This window comes from Phodopus roborovskii, unplaced genomic scaffold (assembly GCF_943737965.1).
Source record: "Phodopus roborovskii unplaced genomic scaffold, PHOROB, whole genome shotgun sequence".
Taxonomy (NCBI): Eukaryota; Metazoa; Chordata; class Mammalia; order Rodentia; family Cricetidae; genus Phodopus; species Phodopus roborovskii.
Window position 1 is genome coordinate 197,487 of NW_026126637.1, and position 16,455 is coordinate 213,941.

Sequence of the window (16,455 nt, forward strand, 5' to 3'; positions counted from 1 at the left end):
CCAGTGATACTTCCTCCAAAGAGACCACACCTACTCCAATAAGGCCAGACCATACCTTTTGTGGACATTTTCTTTCATATCACTACAACCACCATGTCTGGCATTACTATGAAACTTAGGATATTGAACAAGATGTTTTTATTATAGATTTTCCCAGGTAGTTGGATGGTATAGTGGTTAAGAGAACTGGCGGCTCCTCCAGAGAACCAGGTTTTAGTTGCCAACACATACAGCAGACCACAATTATCTTTAACTCCACCTCAGTGGATCTGATACCCTCTTTTGGATTGCACAGGCAGGGGGCATGTATATGATGTACAGACACACATGCAGTCAAAACATCTAGATATTTTTTAAAAAAGATTTTCACACAGAATTGCAGAATTTTAATTTAATACAAACCATGGTACTTTCCAAGATTTAAAACTTTAAAGGCTTTTACAAGTTTCTAATCTTTGTTTCTTTTATGTATACTGTTATGATTTGTAAAAACAGAATACAAGATAAATGCTATGTCATTTAATTTACAACAGTATTTTTCTCTTCAGTATGAATTTTTTGATGTGCTCGAAAAATTGAGGACTTAGTAAAAGATTTGCCACATTCCTTACAGATACAAGGTCTCTCTTGAGTATGAACTCTGTAATGTGCTCTAAGAGTTGAGCACTGGGTGAAGGATTTGCCACACTCTTTACATTTGTAAGGTTTTTCTCCAGTATGAATTTTCTGATGTACTTTAAGATAAGAGTTGCTAGTAAAAAATTTGCCACATTCCTTACAGAAGTAAGGTCTCTCTTTAGGATGAATTCTTTGATGTTTTCTCAGGTTTGAATACTGGGTAAAGGATATATCACAGGTTTTGCATTTGTAAGTTTTCTCTTTAGTATGAATTTTCTGATGTGCTTGAAGAGTTGAACACTTAGTAAAAGATTTGTCACATTTCTGACATCTGTAAGGTTTCTCTCCAGTATGAACTCTCTGATGCCTTTTAAGATGTGCATTCTGAGTAAAGGATTTGCCACATTCCCTACATTTGTAAGGTTTCTCTCCGGTATGAACTCTCTGGTGCATTTTAAGACTCGAGTTCACATTAAAGGATTTGTCACATACTCCACATTTATAAGGCTTTTCCCCAGTATGAACTCTCTGATGTCTTTCAAGATTTGAGCACCAGGTAAAGGATTTGTCACAAACATTGCACTTGTAGGGTTTCTCTCCAGTATGAATTCTCTGATGTAAAGTGAGGCTTGAGGTAGTACTGAAGCATTTATCATATTTACCAAACTGGTGTGGTTTTCTTCCTATGTAGATTGCTTGTTGCCAAAGATCAAATGTGGAGTTGAAATAGTCATTATATTCTCCTTGCCTGTGCTTTTTCTTTGCAGTGTACGTTCTTAGATCTTGAGTAATATTGGAACACAAATTTAAAGATTTCTCCCATTCTCTAGATTTGCAAGGTTCTTTTTCATGTCTATCTGGGTTTGATGAGAAAAGAAAGGCATGCCTATGATTACTGCATCTGTAGTTATTAGAGTTTTCTGTAATTTCACTTGTTCTATAAAGTGCACATGTGGAGGGATCATGAAGCACTTTGCCAAGCTCATTACACTGACAAGACTCCTTTTCAGTTTTCACATGGAAACGGACAGGATCATATTTGCAATAGTTCCCTGGAAATAAGTAGAAGTCATATTAATAGGGCTTATTCCAAGATTAAATGACTGTCTCCCTAAGTTCTCTCATGATATCAGTCACCAGCAACTATTCAGAATAAAGCTTACTGTAGTTGACCTTTTTTTTCACTATAATTATATGGATTTTCACAAAAAGCAGTAATAGCCTTTGGAGAAGATGAAACAAATGATTGAGGAATCAGTAATTAGCTTTGGGATAGAGGTCAGTCATTGATTATGTTTAGAGTATGTTTCTATTTTTATGTTGTTTTCTTTTTCTTTTTCTCGGAAATTAATGGAGAAGAGTTTAATGCCATCCCAGGTTCACAGTGTTTGTACCTACTAATGAACAGCCATGAAGAGTACTGCTCATTTTAAGATTAAAGGCTTACTTAAAAGAATCAAAGGGCTTATTTTTCTTTTTCAGATACCATGAAACAGTTCTTTCTTACTATCAAACTTTGCCTTGCCTCCTCTTATTTGAGAGCTCACAACCTTTGAGTCAGTACAAGCCAAATGTTCTCACCCACGAAGACAAGGTTGTTGTAATTTTCCATCATCACATCAATGTACAAAGCCCTCTGAGCAGAGTCCATGAGTTCCCACTCGTTCTGGGAGATGTCCACAGTCACATCTCTGAATGTCAACAGACCCTGAAACAAAAAATATAGTTTGATTGGAGAGAGCTCTTTTTCGACATAAGGATATTTAAGCAATTAGGGATGTTGATGAGTGAAGACCATTACCCAAAATGATGATTTCTAACATAGTCACACTATATAATGAATGTTCTAACCCCGTGAAAACAAGATGACACAATAATCTTACAAACAATATATACAACACAAGAAACACATCTGAGGTCTGGCTACGGTTGTCTGTTATGCGTGCTATGTTTGTGTCATGAGGGATAAGAATGTACATGTCTCAGAAGGAAAATATGTGATGAGAAAATGTGCTTTTAAATACTGTACCTATAGGTAATGCTACAATGGATCAAAACCTAACTGAAAACCAGGAACAAAGAAACCTACAAAACATAAGGAATACCAAGGAGAACACCGGGATGGTCAACGACTTCTGGATTAGAAAGAACACCAAAAGCACAGAAACCGACACAAATGTCAAAAGACGGAACTATATGAAAATAAGGAGTTTCTGTTTGTCAAAGGAAACAACCAGCAGAGCACACAGACACCAATAGAATAGGAGAGAATTTGGGCCAGTGACACTTTGGATAGCAGCTCATACCTAGAATTCACTGAGAATTATAGAAATTAAATTCCAAGGACACAAAACTGCCAATCAACAAATGGGCCAATTAAGTAAATAGATACTTTTCAAAGACAGAAACACATGGCTAGTAAATGTTGCAAAATGTCTTCAGGATCCCTCTAATGCCACAACAGAAATGTAAACTCACACTATTTTGATAGACTGCTTCACCTCAGGCAGAATGGCTATCACCAACCAATCTGACAACAAATGTTAGAGAGAATGTGACAAGAAAGGAACACTTATAAACTGTTGTTGTGTTGTATATGTGAGTGGGGGAACAAATTAGTAAACTCAAATGAAAATCAGCTTGAAGATTATTAAAAACTTAGAAACAGAACTAAAAAATGACCCTAGGTCTTTCACTTCAGGACATATACCCAGAAAACTTGATAGCCCACTATAGAGATATTTACTCCCCATGTTTACTGCTGCCCATTCAGCATAGCACACTAAACATCCATCAACAGATGGATGGATAATGAAAATGGAACAATGAATGGATAATGACAGTGCGATATTAGTCAGCTAAAGAGAAAAGTATAATAAAATGTGAAGGAAAATGTATGGATTTACAATGTGTAATATTGAGAGGCCATCCAGTCAGTGTTAGAGGAAATTATGATTTCCCTCATATGCAGAATCTAGCCAATGATATGTGTTTATGGAAACAATGTACATGTGGCCACAGTAGAACATGGAGAAAGGACAAGAAAGGAGGCTCCAGAGTCTCTGTTCCCAATGACTATTCTAATTGTATAACTGTATAAAGTACATTAAGTTGTATAGTCTTTGTGTCTGGTTAATTTCAGTATATGACATTCTTGTTATTTGCAACTTATTTTATAATGAAATTAAAAAAATATCAGAAGCAGAAAATTAAAGGCTTTGATGTCTCCAAATACAACATTTCCAGAAAACATAATTGACATGACCAATGACCTGGGACATATGTCCTGTAGAATCAGCCATTTCATGTTGTTTCTCTTCATTAAGTTTCTCTTCCAGGAACAATAGATGGCTTTCTGAATTAATATCTTGCTGTCCTTTCATATAAAGGAGTTAAAAAAAAAAGCAAAAATTAGTAAGCAAAGCTTTTACATAACAATGTCAAGCCACATGAAAAGTCCCAAGAAATAGAATACTACCATGTATCTGGTCAGTGGTCCCAAAGCCAAGGGAGCATGGAACCATATTTAAACCTTATGGAAAAAAAAAAAAATCACTGTCAACCATACATATTGCTGCACCCAGAATAATACTCTCTTAAAATTGATGGAGACCACAGAGACAGAAGACCTGAACAAGGGGGAGCTAATGGACACACAGACTGATAGCTGGGAAACCAGCATTGGACCGACTCAGATCCCTTGAACATGGGTCTCAGTTAGAAGGCCTGGGCAGTCTAAGGGACTCTGACAGTGGAACCAGGATGTATCCTGAAAGGACTTTGGGTGCACATTCCCCATGGAGGGATACTCCCTTAACCTAGAGGCAGGGGTGAGGGCCTAGTCCCTACTCCAAATGACTTCATCCCTCCAGGAAGGCATCACTCACCCTGTGGAGTGGGGGAGGGTGGGATGGGGGGTAAGGGAGGGAGTGAGGGAAGAAGAGGGAACTGGGATCAATATGTAAAATAAAAAAAACAAAAAATTGATGGAGACCTAAGTGCATTTGAGGATAGTCATGAATTAACATTGGACAATTCAATTCACTAAAGCAACAAGCTTTAATAAATTCAAAGACATATATACACAGGAGAATCAGAGGAATTATCCATGAGAACATAGGAAATAATGAATTTCATGTGAAGAATAGATTAATACAGGAGAAATGGAAAGACAGCAAACCACTAATTTTCACACAGAAGAAAAAAAAAAAAAGGACCCCCAAAACCAACCTGTCACAACACCAAAAGCAAAAGCATAGGGAATAAAAACCCTAGCAGCAAATTATCTAGCCACTCTGGAAATCAATATGAAGAATCCTCAATAAAATAAACAAACTCTCAAGTTAAATAAATTCAGCACATAATCCAGCTGTCCCATTCCTTGGCATATGGTCAAAGGACTCCACATCCTACTCCACAGATACTTGCTTGGCTATGTTCATCACTGCTCTACTCACAACAGCTACAAAAAGGAAATAACCTAAATATCCTCCCACTGACAAATTGATAGTAAAAATGTGGTACATTTACATTATGGATTATGATTCAGCTGTATAAAAAAACAAACAAACAACAACAACAACAAAACAAACAAATCATGAGCTTGGATGGAAAGAAAATATTGAACGAGGTAACCTGAATAAGAAAGACAATCATTGCATAATCTCTCTCATAGGAAATTCCTAGCTCCAAATCTTCAGATGCGAGCACACAATCTGGAGTGACTGCAGTAACCAGAAAAGAAAAAAAAAAAAAAAAAAAAAAAAAAAACAGATCATGGTGGCATGTGCAGGACTAGCAGGGATAGGAGTAAGAGGGAACAAGTGATCTGAAGGAGGAAATGAATAAACATTGGGGGGGGATGTAGAAGGACAGATATAAACACAGGAGGGTAAGGATGTCTAAAAAGTCATAGGGAATCATACTATTATCCATGTACCAAAAAATCAGCCTAATCTCTAACTCCATTCTAAATATTTACCCTTAAAGTCACAGATAACTGTAATCCTCAGCCTTTATCAAGGAAAATTACTTTAGCAACACATGGAGATTATTACAAAATATATCTTTTGTACCTAAGGCTCAAGGATCACTGAGAAAGAGGGGTGGGAACATTGTAAGAGCCAGAGGAACATGGTATTTGTTGAAACTGTATTCTAGAAATGCCAGAAACAAAACAGAAAAAAAAAAAAAAAATGGCAGAAATAGATAATATATGCCTGTGTAAAGTCACGATTTTGGATCACCTACATGAAAATACAAATGACCAGAATGGCTTTATAATATCTTCTGTCATTACTAGTCACATCCTTTTATAATACATTAATAGAAATGAAAACCATTTAATATTGGCACGAAGACATGATCAGTGATATAAATGAATATGGGCAGTATGACTCACATGCATACTCAAAATTCCATTTGCCTTAAGTATCAATTATTTTGCAGAACCTTCTCCTTTCTACATACCTTTGCTTCATACCAATTACAGGTATGCTACATCAGGACAATAAGTAGGTTTTATGTAGTAGAGGCTTCCAGAATTATTTCTATTGAAACATAATGTGTCAAAACTGATTTCCTGTCCCACTCCCACATTCACTTGAACCTTTTTCTACCCCTTCACCAATCCTACACCATACCTGGATTCTTAGCTACTGTCTCCTCTCTTTCCATCTTCCAGGTCCCTTTGTTCTGCTGCACAGGTGAGCAGGTCTGGGTGATCAGTGAGCCCTGCATATGAGAAAGAGATTGTTCAGTAGCCTGGATTTCTTACAGTGTTGTGCTCAGTAGATGAAGAGAACACTAAATAAAGGATTATACAAATGATTCCCCAATTGTATTCATTTTCAATTAGTGTAACTAGAACCCCACTTCCAATCACAGCTCAGTCAAAATTTGGGGGCAGAAATGGAACTAATGATTGGGATAAGTGTATTGTACACTAGCGAGGTTCTGAATTTATCATAGACCCGAGATGATGGAAGCCTTCACCTCCTAAAGGGACACACAGGAAGAAGAGAGAACATTTCATGAAGATTTTCATTGTTCCTCTGGGGAGTTCACTATACTCTGTGAGACAAAGCTCACACACTTTCAGACTAATTTACCAAGAAACCTTGAGGAGCAGCAAGGGTGACTGCAAGGAAATTATTCTCACCCAAGAAAAGAGACTGTTGCAACTCTGTAACATCCACTCTCTGTAGAAAGCCTTTGGGGTTTGTAAGCTGTATGTGACATCACATGCATAGCCTATCCCTTTACAGTCTCTTACCTTCTTGCTATTTTTAAGGTTTGACTCTAGAATGAAGATTCTGAGGGTAAGTTTTATTAGAGCATTTTCTTGTTTCTTTCATAATGAATTCTTTTTATGACTACATTTCAGAACCAGGTAAAGGGTTTATCCAAATGAATGCCTTTCAGGGGTGGAATTTACAATGAACAGCAACACTTAGAAATTATATATACATGGTACACTTTTATATGGTTCCTCAGAATTATGAGTTTTGTGATGTACAGCAAAATGGGAGTACTTTGTCACTTTTTTTTTGTTAATTCATTTTGTCCTTATTATGAATTATTGTTGTTGTTATTGGGATAGTTTATGTAGTCCTGACTGTCCTGAAACTAACTATGTAGACCATAATGGCCTCTGACTCAGAGATCTTCCTGCCTCTCTGTCCTAACTGCTGGGATTAAAGGTGTGTATTACCTCACCTGGCATTATTATGAATTTTTGGATGTTGAAAAATATAAATGGTTTTATTACAGAATTTTCCAAGGGCAGGAGATAAGGCTTAGTGGTTAAGAGCAGTGGGTGCTCTTCTAGAGGATGGGGTTCAAGTCCCGACACACATAGCAGCTCACGATTTCTGTTAATCCATCTTCAGGGGACCTGATGTACTCTTCTGGCTTCATATATGCCCAGGCACCAGGCAGACATGCACAGTACAGAAATATTTGCATTCAATGCCACCATACACAGAAAAAAAAAAAAAAAAAAACAAATCCAAAACAACAATAAAAAAACCCTTCTGTAATTTTGCAGAATTTAATTTTAATATAAACCTGTGATATTTTTATAAGATTTAGTACTTCATTAAAGGTATTCATGTCTCTTTATGTTTTTATCATGTATATGTAAGCAGAGAATTCCAGACAACTGCTATGTCACATTCTTTACAATAATATGTTTCTCCCCAGTATGAATTTTCTGGTGTGCTCTGAGGTAGGAGCACCTAGTAAAAGACTTGTCACATTCCTTATTAATGTACTGTCTTTCTCCACTATGAACTCTCTGCTGTGTTCTTTTAAACTATGAGTTTTATATATAGGTAAAGGAGTTTTCATATCCTCTACATTTGCAAGGTTTCTGGTATTCATTTTCTAATGTGCTCTAAGAGTTGAGTTTAGAGGAAAGGATTTGTCAAATACCTCGCATTTCTCTCCAGTATGGATTCTGTAATGCCCTTTAAGGCTTGACTTTTCAATAAAGGACTTTCCATATTCTTTGCATTTGTAAGGCTCCTCCCCAGTATGCAATTTCTGATGGCTCTTAAATCCTGACAACTGACGAAATGACTTTCCACATTCTTTGCATTTGTAAGGTTTCTCCCCAGTATGAAGTCTTTGATGTATTTTAAGAGTTGAACGCTGAGTAAAGGATTTTTCACAAAAGTTGCACTTGTAGGGCTTCTTTCCAGTATGAATTCTCCGATGTACACTGAGGTTTGAGGAAGTACTGAAGGATTTTCCACATTCTTTACACTGGTGTTGTTTCTCTCTAATACAGATTGTTTGTTGCATAAGACTGTATGCAGAGCTGAAACAGTCATCATATTTTCCCCGCCCATGGTGCTTCTTTGCAGTATATAGTCTATGATCTTGAGCAATGTTGTAGCACATATTTAAAGATTTCTCACAGTCTTTAGGTTTACAAAGTTCTTCTCCACTGAGTATGCTTTCATGCCTATCTCGGTTTGATGAGTCAACAGAGGCAATCCTGTGATTACTATATGAGTAGTTATTAGTGTACTCTGTAGTTTCACTTGTTCTATGAAGTGCACATGTGGAGGGGTCATGAAGCACTTTGCCAAGCTCATTACACTTGCAAGACTCCTTTTCAGTCTTCACATGGTGATGGACAGGATCGCATATCCAATGGTTATCTGAAAATGAGTACAAGTTAGATTAATAGGGTTTGTTCTGAGATTAAACATTTGGTAAATAACTTGCTGCCTAAGTTCTTTCTTAAGATAAATAAACCAGCAACTACTTTGAATAGAGCTCACAGTAGTTGACTCATTCTTTCACTATAATTATAAGCATTTTCACAAAAATAGAGGGATAGGCTTCAAGAAACTTGAAACAAATAATTGAGGAATCAGATATTAGCCTTGGAACAGAGTTCATTGACTGATTATATTTAGAATACATGTCTCTATTTTTAAATATTTTTTTTCTCAGAAATTGTTGAAGAAGAGTATAATATAAGCCAACCCCAGCTTCAGTCTTTGTACTTACTAATAAACAGCAATGAAGATTATAGTTCAGAAGACCCAACGCCTTTTAAGATTAAAGGCTTACTGAAAAGCAAAAGGTCCTCCCCCCCAAAAAAAAATTCCACTTAAGATTCTTCAAAAATAATGGATGCAAAAGGAAGGATTCTGCCAGACTCTATCAGAGGCTCTCTAGATCAACAGTTTTCAACCTGTGGATCATGACCATCTAAATACTATGTATTTCCAATGATCTTAAAAACCGAGGCATCACTTAGTAGCAAATTTTTTCAAGAAGTAGTACTCAAGATAATTTTATGGTTGGGGGTCACCACAACGTAAGCAAGTGCATTATAGGGTGGTAACATTACCAACACTGACAACTGCTGCTCAAGACCATTTGAGGCAGGGCTGTCACAAAAAGCCACTGCTTACTTCTATCCACTACTGACATGTAAGCAGGTAGGCAACTACATAATTATCCTACTTCACATTAGGCTTATAATTTGTAAAATTATTCCAATCTAATTTTAACACTGAAATAAAATTGCATTTTGTACAAGTACTGTTACCATAATTCAGGTGCAATAGACACAATGTCTTCTAACATTTTCAACAGGCCACATGCATCCTGGGGCCAGGACACTACACTAATTTAAATTATCAGAAATCCTTTCAAATGAAATTGAATAAAGCAAAAAACATTTTCAACTCTTGTTTTCTCGTTCACTTGAAGCCATCACTGTTTCTTGCTCATTCTCTAGCCCACCTGGTTATGGGCTCCTCTTCACATTCCAGGGCAATCTCATTTGCACCAGACAGGAGTCCAGGTCTACCTTGCATACAATAATCCATGTGTTGTTGTGTGAGGCAGCCCATGACCCATCCTAGAATTTTTAGAAAGAATACAGTTGTCTAACACAGTACTGTGCTCAGTACATGAAGAAAACACACAGTACAGGAATATAAGAATGATTTCCCAATGATATTTCCTATCAGGATCTTTAGCATATTGAGGGAGAATTTTAAGTTTCCACATCCTCAGTTTTCTCACAATTAAAACAATGTCAAGCACAATGATGAACAGTGCGCTTTAAGATGGGATGGAAATACTACTATATGCTACTGAGCTTCTGAATGCATTGTGGAACTAACATGAAGTACATGACATCTCTGAGATGAAAAGTATTTTAAAAAAGCAAAAACCAAATACCAAATTCCAATAAAAAGAACTTGTTTACTAATACCACACACTTCCTAGTCTCCAGTTGTTTCCAAGACAGCTTAACAGACAGTTCACAACCTATAAAGTTCGTACATACAAAGCCTGATTTAGGAATTCTATAAACAAAATGTTCTCACCCACAGAGACCAGGTTGCTACAATTCTCCAGCATCACATCATTGTACAAATCCCTCTGAGAAGAGTCCAGGCATTCCTTCTCCTGGGAGATGTCCACAGTCACATCCCTGAACGTTGATAGACCCTGAGACAAAAGGTAGAGCTTGATCAAGTGACACTAGGCAGAGTTCTTTTCTGGATATAAGGAGACTTAAAGAAATTAGAGATGCAAATAAGCAAAGCAAAAAAGATTACTTCTAATACAGTCACAATCTACAATGAATCTTCTAACTCTGAAAACAGGATGACAAGAAATCTGGCACTAGGGAAATGTCTAGAGACCCACAAGGATGATCTCAGCTAAGAATCTAAGCAATAGTAGAGAGGCTACCTTACATGCCCTTCTCCTATAATGAGACTGATGACTACCTTAATGCCCATTTTCTATGGAGGGATACTCTCTCAGCCTAGACACACAGGGGAGGGTTTCTATACAACATCAGAAACAATCAGCAGAGCACAGAGACATTTTCCCACATAATGGGAGAAAATCTGTACCAGTGACACTTTGTTACCAACTTTGTTATATATTCACTAAGAAATATAGAAATTAAATTCCAAGGATATTAAACTTCTAATCACCAAATGGGCAAATGAATCAGATAGACACTTTTCAAAGACAGAAACATAAATGGCCAATGAATATGGCAAAAAAAAAAAAAAAAAATGTTCAGGATCCCTAAATTTCCCCCAGATAAATGCAAACTAAACCTACTTTGATAAACTGTCTTACCCCAGGGATAATGGCCATCACCAAATAACCTGACAACAAATACTATAGAGGCTAAGGAGGGAAAGATATGCTTATTCACTGTTGGTGTTGTAAAGGGGTGTGCAAACTAATACCCTCAAAGGGAAATCAGTTTGAAGATTAATAAACAAAGATAGAACTAATGTATGTTCCAGCTATTTGACTCCTGGACATTTATCAGGAAACTCCACAGGCCATCATAGAGATATTTATGCCTGATGTTAACTGCTGCTTATTCACTGAAACAAAACATAGGAATCAACCTAAATGTCTATCAATAGATGAATGGATAATGAAAATGGTATCGATATATAGTCAAATACCATTCACCTGAAGAGAAACATACAGTAAAAATATGCAAGAAAATGGTTGGACTTTGAACGTGTTAATAGTGAGGCCATACAGCGTCAGAAAGAAATTACATTTTCCCTCTTATACAGAATCTAGCCAGTGATATGTATTTATGGGCAAAATATACATGTGGACACAGTAGAACATGGAGAAAAGAGAACAAGAAACATTAAATGTTAAATCAGGGGTTGAGGTAGGATTGAATGCAGTTATAAAAAAGGCTATAAAGCTTTTCTAGTTCTAATTCTGTCACACTTTTTTTGTTTTGTGGTAGACAAATACATCAAACACATATTGGATATTAAAACTATAAAATCCCATGTGAGGCTCCAGGCTTCTGCTCCCAATGACAAACTGTATAAAAAAAGTACACTGAGTTGTATAGGCTTTAGGGCTGGTAAATTTCAGTATGTGACATTTTTGGTTGTTTGTATGTTTGTAATATTTTTAATGAGAAAGTTACAAAAATGTCAGAGGAAGAAAATATCTCAAACTATAACATTTCCATAGATAAAGGAGACATGACTACTCACCTGGGGCATGTTTACTGTAGAATCAGCCATTTCTGTTTCTCTTCAATGAGTTTCTCTTTCAGGAATAATGACTAGATGGCTTGCTGCCCTTCGATATTAAGGAGTCAAAAAGAAAAAGAAAATTAATACTGAGAGCTGTTAGAGAACAATGTCAAACCACATGAAACGAGACATGAAGCAGAACATCATGATCCAACGGCCAGGAGAGCATGGAAAGATATGTAGTGGCATATTGCCTTGCCAGTGAACTTGTAGTAGTGGCCACACCCTTTGGGCATGGTTTTAGGTGCTGCCATGACCCCTGGAAGGCAGAGGAGCTTAGGGCATGCTCTCTCTCAGATCACAGAGAACACTGGAAGGGCAGAGACTGCATTTTCAGGAGCAAGAAGGCCACAGTGGTTATTTACTCTTATTTGTGTAAGTTGTTCCCCAATAAAAAGCCTACTTATCAATTATCTTGGGTCTAGTGAACTCATTTTTTAACATCGCCTTCAAAGATATGTAAAGCTTGTAGAGAAAATCACCATCAATAGTACTGTTGCAAAGAAAAATTCTATCTTAAAATTGGAGACATGAACACACTTTAAAAGTCATGAATTAATCAAATTGATTTCACTAAAGCAGACCTGCAGATAATAAATCAGAGACAAAATATACATAGGAGAGTCAGAGAAATCATCCATGAGAACATGGGAAATAATAAATTCCATGTGAATAGATAAGTACAGGAGAACCTGGAAGTACTCATTCATAGGCAAGAGAGCAAGTCACTAATTCTCATAGAGAAAGAAGAGAGTTACTATACATAATTCAACTAGCAACAACAACAACAAAACAGCATATATAATTAAAACTTTATGAACAATAAAATTTAGGCACTCTGGAAATAAAGACAGAGAATCCTCAATTAAATAAGAAAATTTTCAAGTTACATAAATTCAGCATGTTGGCCCAGCTGTTCCATTCCTTGGCATAGTCTCAAAGGACTCAACATCCTACTGCAGAGACACTTGTTCAGCTATGTACATTGCTGCTCTATTCACAATACCTACAAAATGGAAACAATCTAAATGTTCTTTACCCGACAGATGGACAGTGAAAGTGTGGTACACATACATTATGGAATACTATTCGGCTGTGAAGAAAACTGAAATAATGAGCTTTGCAAGTAAATGGATGGATGTGGATGGAAATAGTGAGTGAGGTAACACAGAGCTAGTACTGTGCTCAATAGACCAAGAGAAAACTAAATACAGGATTATATAAATGATTCCCCAACTCTCCTGCAGTATCGGAATACTGAAAACAATTAGAAAGCATTTTTAGTTATCCTAACTTGAATCCCACTTCCAATCACAGCTCAGTCAAAACTAGGTGGGGGGCGGGGCGGGCAGAAATGGGACTGAATGACTGGGATGAGGTCCTGTGAGGTTCTGAATTCATCACAGACCCAAAATGATGGAAGCCTCAGACCTCCCAAAGGGACACAAAGAAGAGAGAACATATCTTGATTCCCCCCCCCCTTTGAGGACTTCACTTTATTCTGTGAAATGTAAGACTCATTCACACAAAACTCACACACACAGTTTGTCAAGAAATACTGAGGAGGAGCAAGGGAAAGTGCAAGCAATCAGCTCATAGACACAGAAACCATACTTACTTCTGCAACTCTGCAACATCCAGTCCCAGTACAAAGTCCTCAGGGCACTGCCCCTCCTCCTAGGAGAAGCCCAGTCACATCACTGGCTGTCAACAGACCACAGAATAAACAACAGTTTGGACAGGTGTATTGGTGAACACCTTTCTTTAATCCTAGCCCTCAGGTGACAGAGGTGGGTGGAATCTTAGTTCCAGTCCAACCAGTTCTACACGGTAAGTTTTTGGCCAGGCAGAGCAACACTGTGAGTTCAGGTCTCAAACAAAGCAAACACAACAACCAAAAAAAATAAATAAATAAATAAATAAAAGTTTGGTCATGTGTTCATGGACACAGTGCTTTTCTCGAACCACCGAGAGAAAAGACTAATGCAGATAATGCAGACATTTTTCTGATCTAGATGACTGCACACAATCTTTTAATATCATCTTTATTTCCTTGTGTTTTGTTCTTTCTTTTTTGTTTTTTTCAAGACAGGGTTTTTCTGCATAGTCTTGGTGTTCTGAAACTTGCTCTGTAGACCAAGCTGGCATTGAACTCAGAGATCCACCTACCTCTGCCTCTCTAATGATGGGATTAAAGACCTATGCCACCACTGGGTTTATGTCTTTTCTCACTGTGAAAATACTATGACCTGACATCCTCAAACAGCATACTGTGCTTTCCATAATCTAAGTTGCAACACTAAGAACTCAGCACAAGAAGACACGTTTCTTTTTCTTTTCTTTCTTGTTCTTTTGAGAGGGTCTCACCATGTAGCTATGGGTGTCCTGGAACTCACTGTGTACACCAGGCTGGTCTCGAAATTACTGAGATCAGTCTGTCTCTGCCTCCTGTCTGAGTGCTTATACTCCAGGCAACAAAGAAGTCTGGCAAAGACACTTTTCAGAATGCTGTATTTACATCAGAGTGCGTAATCGAAGATGAAAGATTAATGATGGATTAACAAGTTTGCTTTTACATGTTAATATTTACAACCATACCCGTGGAGCTAAAAAAAAGTATATTTACATTTTCAATCAAATCTGTAAGCATTCCTTTAAGGACTATTATCTAAAAGGTCTCCAGGAAGGCCAACTCCCCAGGTTCATATGCCACTCTCTTGAATAGATAAGTAGCTTAACAGGGAAGTTAGCATGATGAATGTGAATATCAAATGCTCTTTGCTCTCCATAGCAGCAAAGAGAAACGCGTTTGCAAATATCAACAGATAAATTAATATATTACTAGAGTATTCTTACAAGGAACAGTTTGGCAACCAGAGGACTGATGAAAAAAAAATCTGGATTGGTGTATTTCATATTATCAAAATTGACCGACAAGAGGAAGACATTCACAGCCGGCTTCCTTAGTGACAGCAGAGAAACTGCTCGCACCCCCGGTCCCCTCCCTCCTGGGTCCCAGCCCCGCAGCTCCTCTCACCTGGGAGGTTCCAGGGCCGCAGGGCTGCGGTTCCCGCCACTGCGCTGCTGACTGTGACTTTCCCAGGCCGCCCCGCGTGGAGACTGCGGCTCCGGAGTTTTCAGGTCCCCGCGGCACCCGCCGTGTCCTCCGCACCCAGATCTGCAGCACAGGATTCCACACCGTGCAGGTCCCAGAGCAACGACAGGGAACGGGGACTGGGCACTGGGCACTTCTGCGTTTGGCTCCGCAGACCACTTCCCTGTCCTCATCCACTAGATTTCCTCGCTTCCGCTCACGTCACTCCAATTTTGCAACCTTCATCTACACCCACCTAAGGTCCAACTTCCTCCATGCACTGTTTCCGGTTTAGTGTCCCCGCCCCACTGAGACCCTTCCCTTCCGCACAGCTGCAGCTGTCAGGCTGCCCTAGACCCGCTCTGCGCAGATTCCTCACACGCTTGCTGCCAGCCTAGACCACAACTGCATCCAGGAGGACGCTGCACCCCTGTAGCTCACCCTCTTTATCCCGAGTTTTGACCACTTCATGTTGAAATTGTTCAGTCTCATGCCTCATTTTAGGTTTCCAGTTCCCGGTCTATACAGAAAAAGACAGCAACCACTCGAAATACTGATGTGCAGCTTCCATAACAAAAACACAAACTAAGATGAAGTAGTGCTGTCAAAAGTCATCATTTTCATAGCTAGGGTTAGGGGGTTAGGATTTGGTTTCATCTAAAGCAGATGAAACAGGAGAAACTTGAAAACACACACACATACCCATCAGTATTTTCAATGAGGTCAAAGTACATGAAGAGGAATCAAGACCCTTGGTGTCAAAAGAGGACAAGAACAAAGTGATTGAAGGGCAAGAAGACACAAGCAAATGGCTTGTCCTCGAAGAAGGAGGACGATTCAGGCTATGAACGCTGAATTCAACAAGGAGTTAGAAAGTCCAAACTGAAATGAGAGAAGTGAAAGAAAAACACAATAAGCATAACAGTAACTCAATGAAAAGCCTCACCACCGAATAGATCAAGCAGGAGACAGACGACCAGGGCTTGTAGACAAGCTAAGAGGATCTGCATCACTCAGTCAAATAAGGTGATAAATTAAAAAAAAAAAAAAAAAAAAAAAAAAAGTCAGACGCTCGAAATTCCAACTGCATCTTCTATGTTGATAGAAAACATTCTATAACTGTCCCCATAGAGAGATTTCGTGGTTAATAAAGATCAGGATAAACAA

At 38.1% G+C, this 16,455-nt stretch overlaps 1 protein-coding gene across 1 annotated transcript; it reads right to left on the bottom strand.

Moving 5' to 3' along the window:
• Positions 1–372: 372 nt before the first annotated feature.
• Positions 373–15,415, bottom strand: LOC127239113 (zinc finger protein 54-like). The gene is made up of 8 exons (XM_051207901.1): positions 15,232–15,415; positions 12,153–12,240; positions 10,479–10,602; positions 8,053–8,786; positions 6,261–6,351; positions 3,891–3,994; positions 2,200–2,326; positions 373–1,670 (listed from the first exon to the last, which is right to left on the bottom strand). Exons 2-8 carry the CDS (start codon positions 12,180–12,182, stop codon positions 520–522), a joined length of 2,361 nt encoding a protein of 786 aa, XP_051063858.1. The 5' UTR covers positions 12,183–12,240; positions 15,232–15,415; the 3' UTR covers positions 373–519.
• Between the last annotated feature and the right edge of the window lie 1,040 nt (positions 15,416–16,455).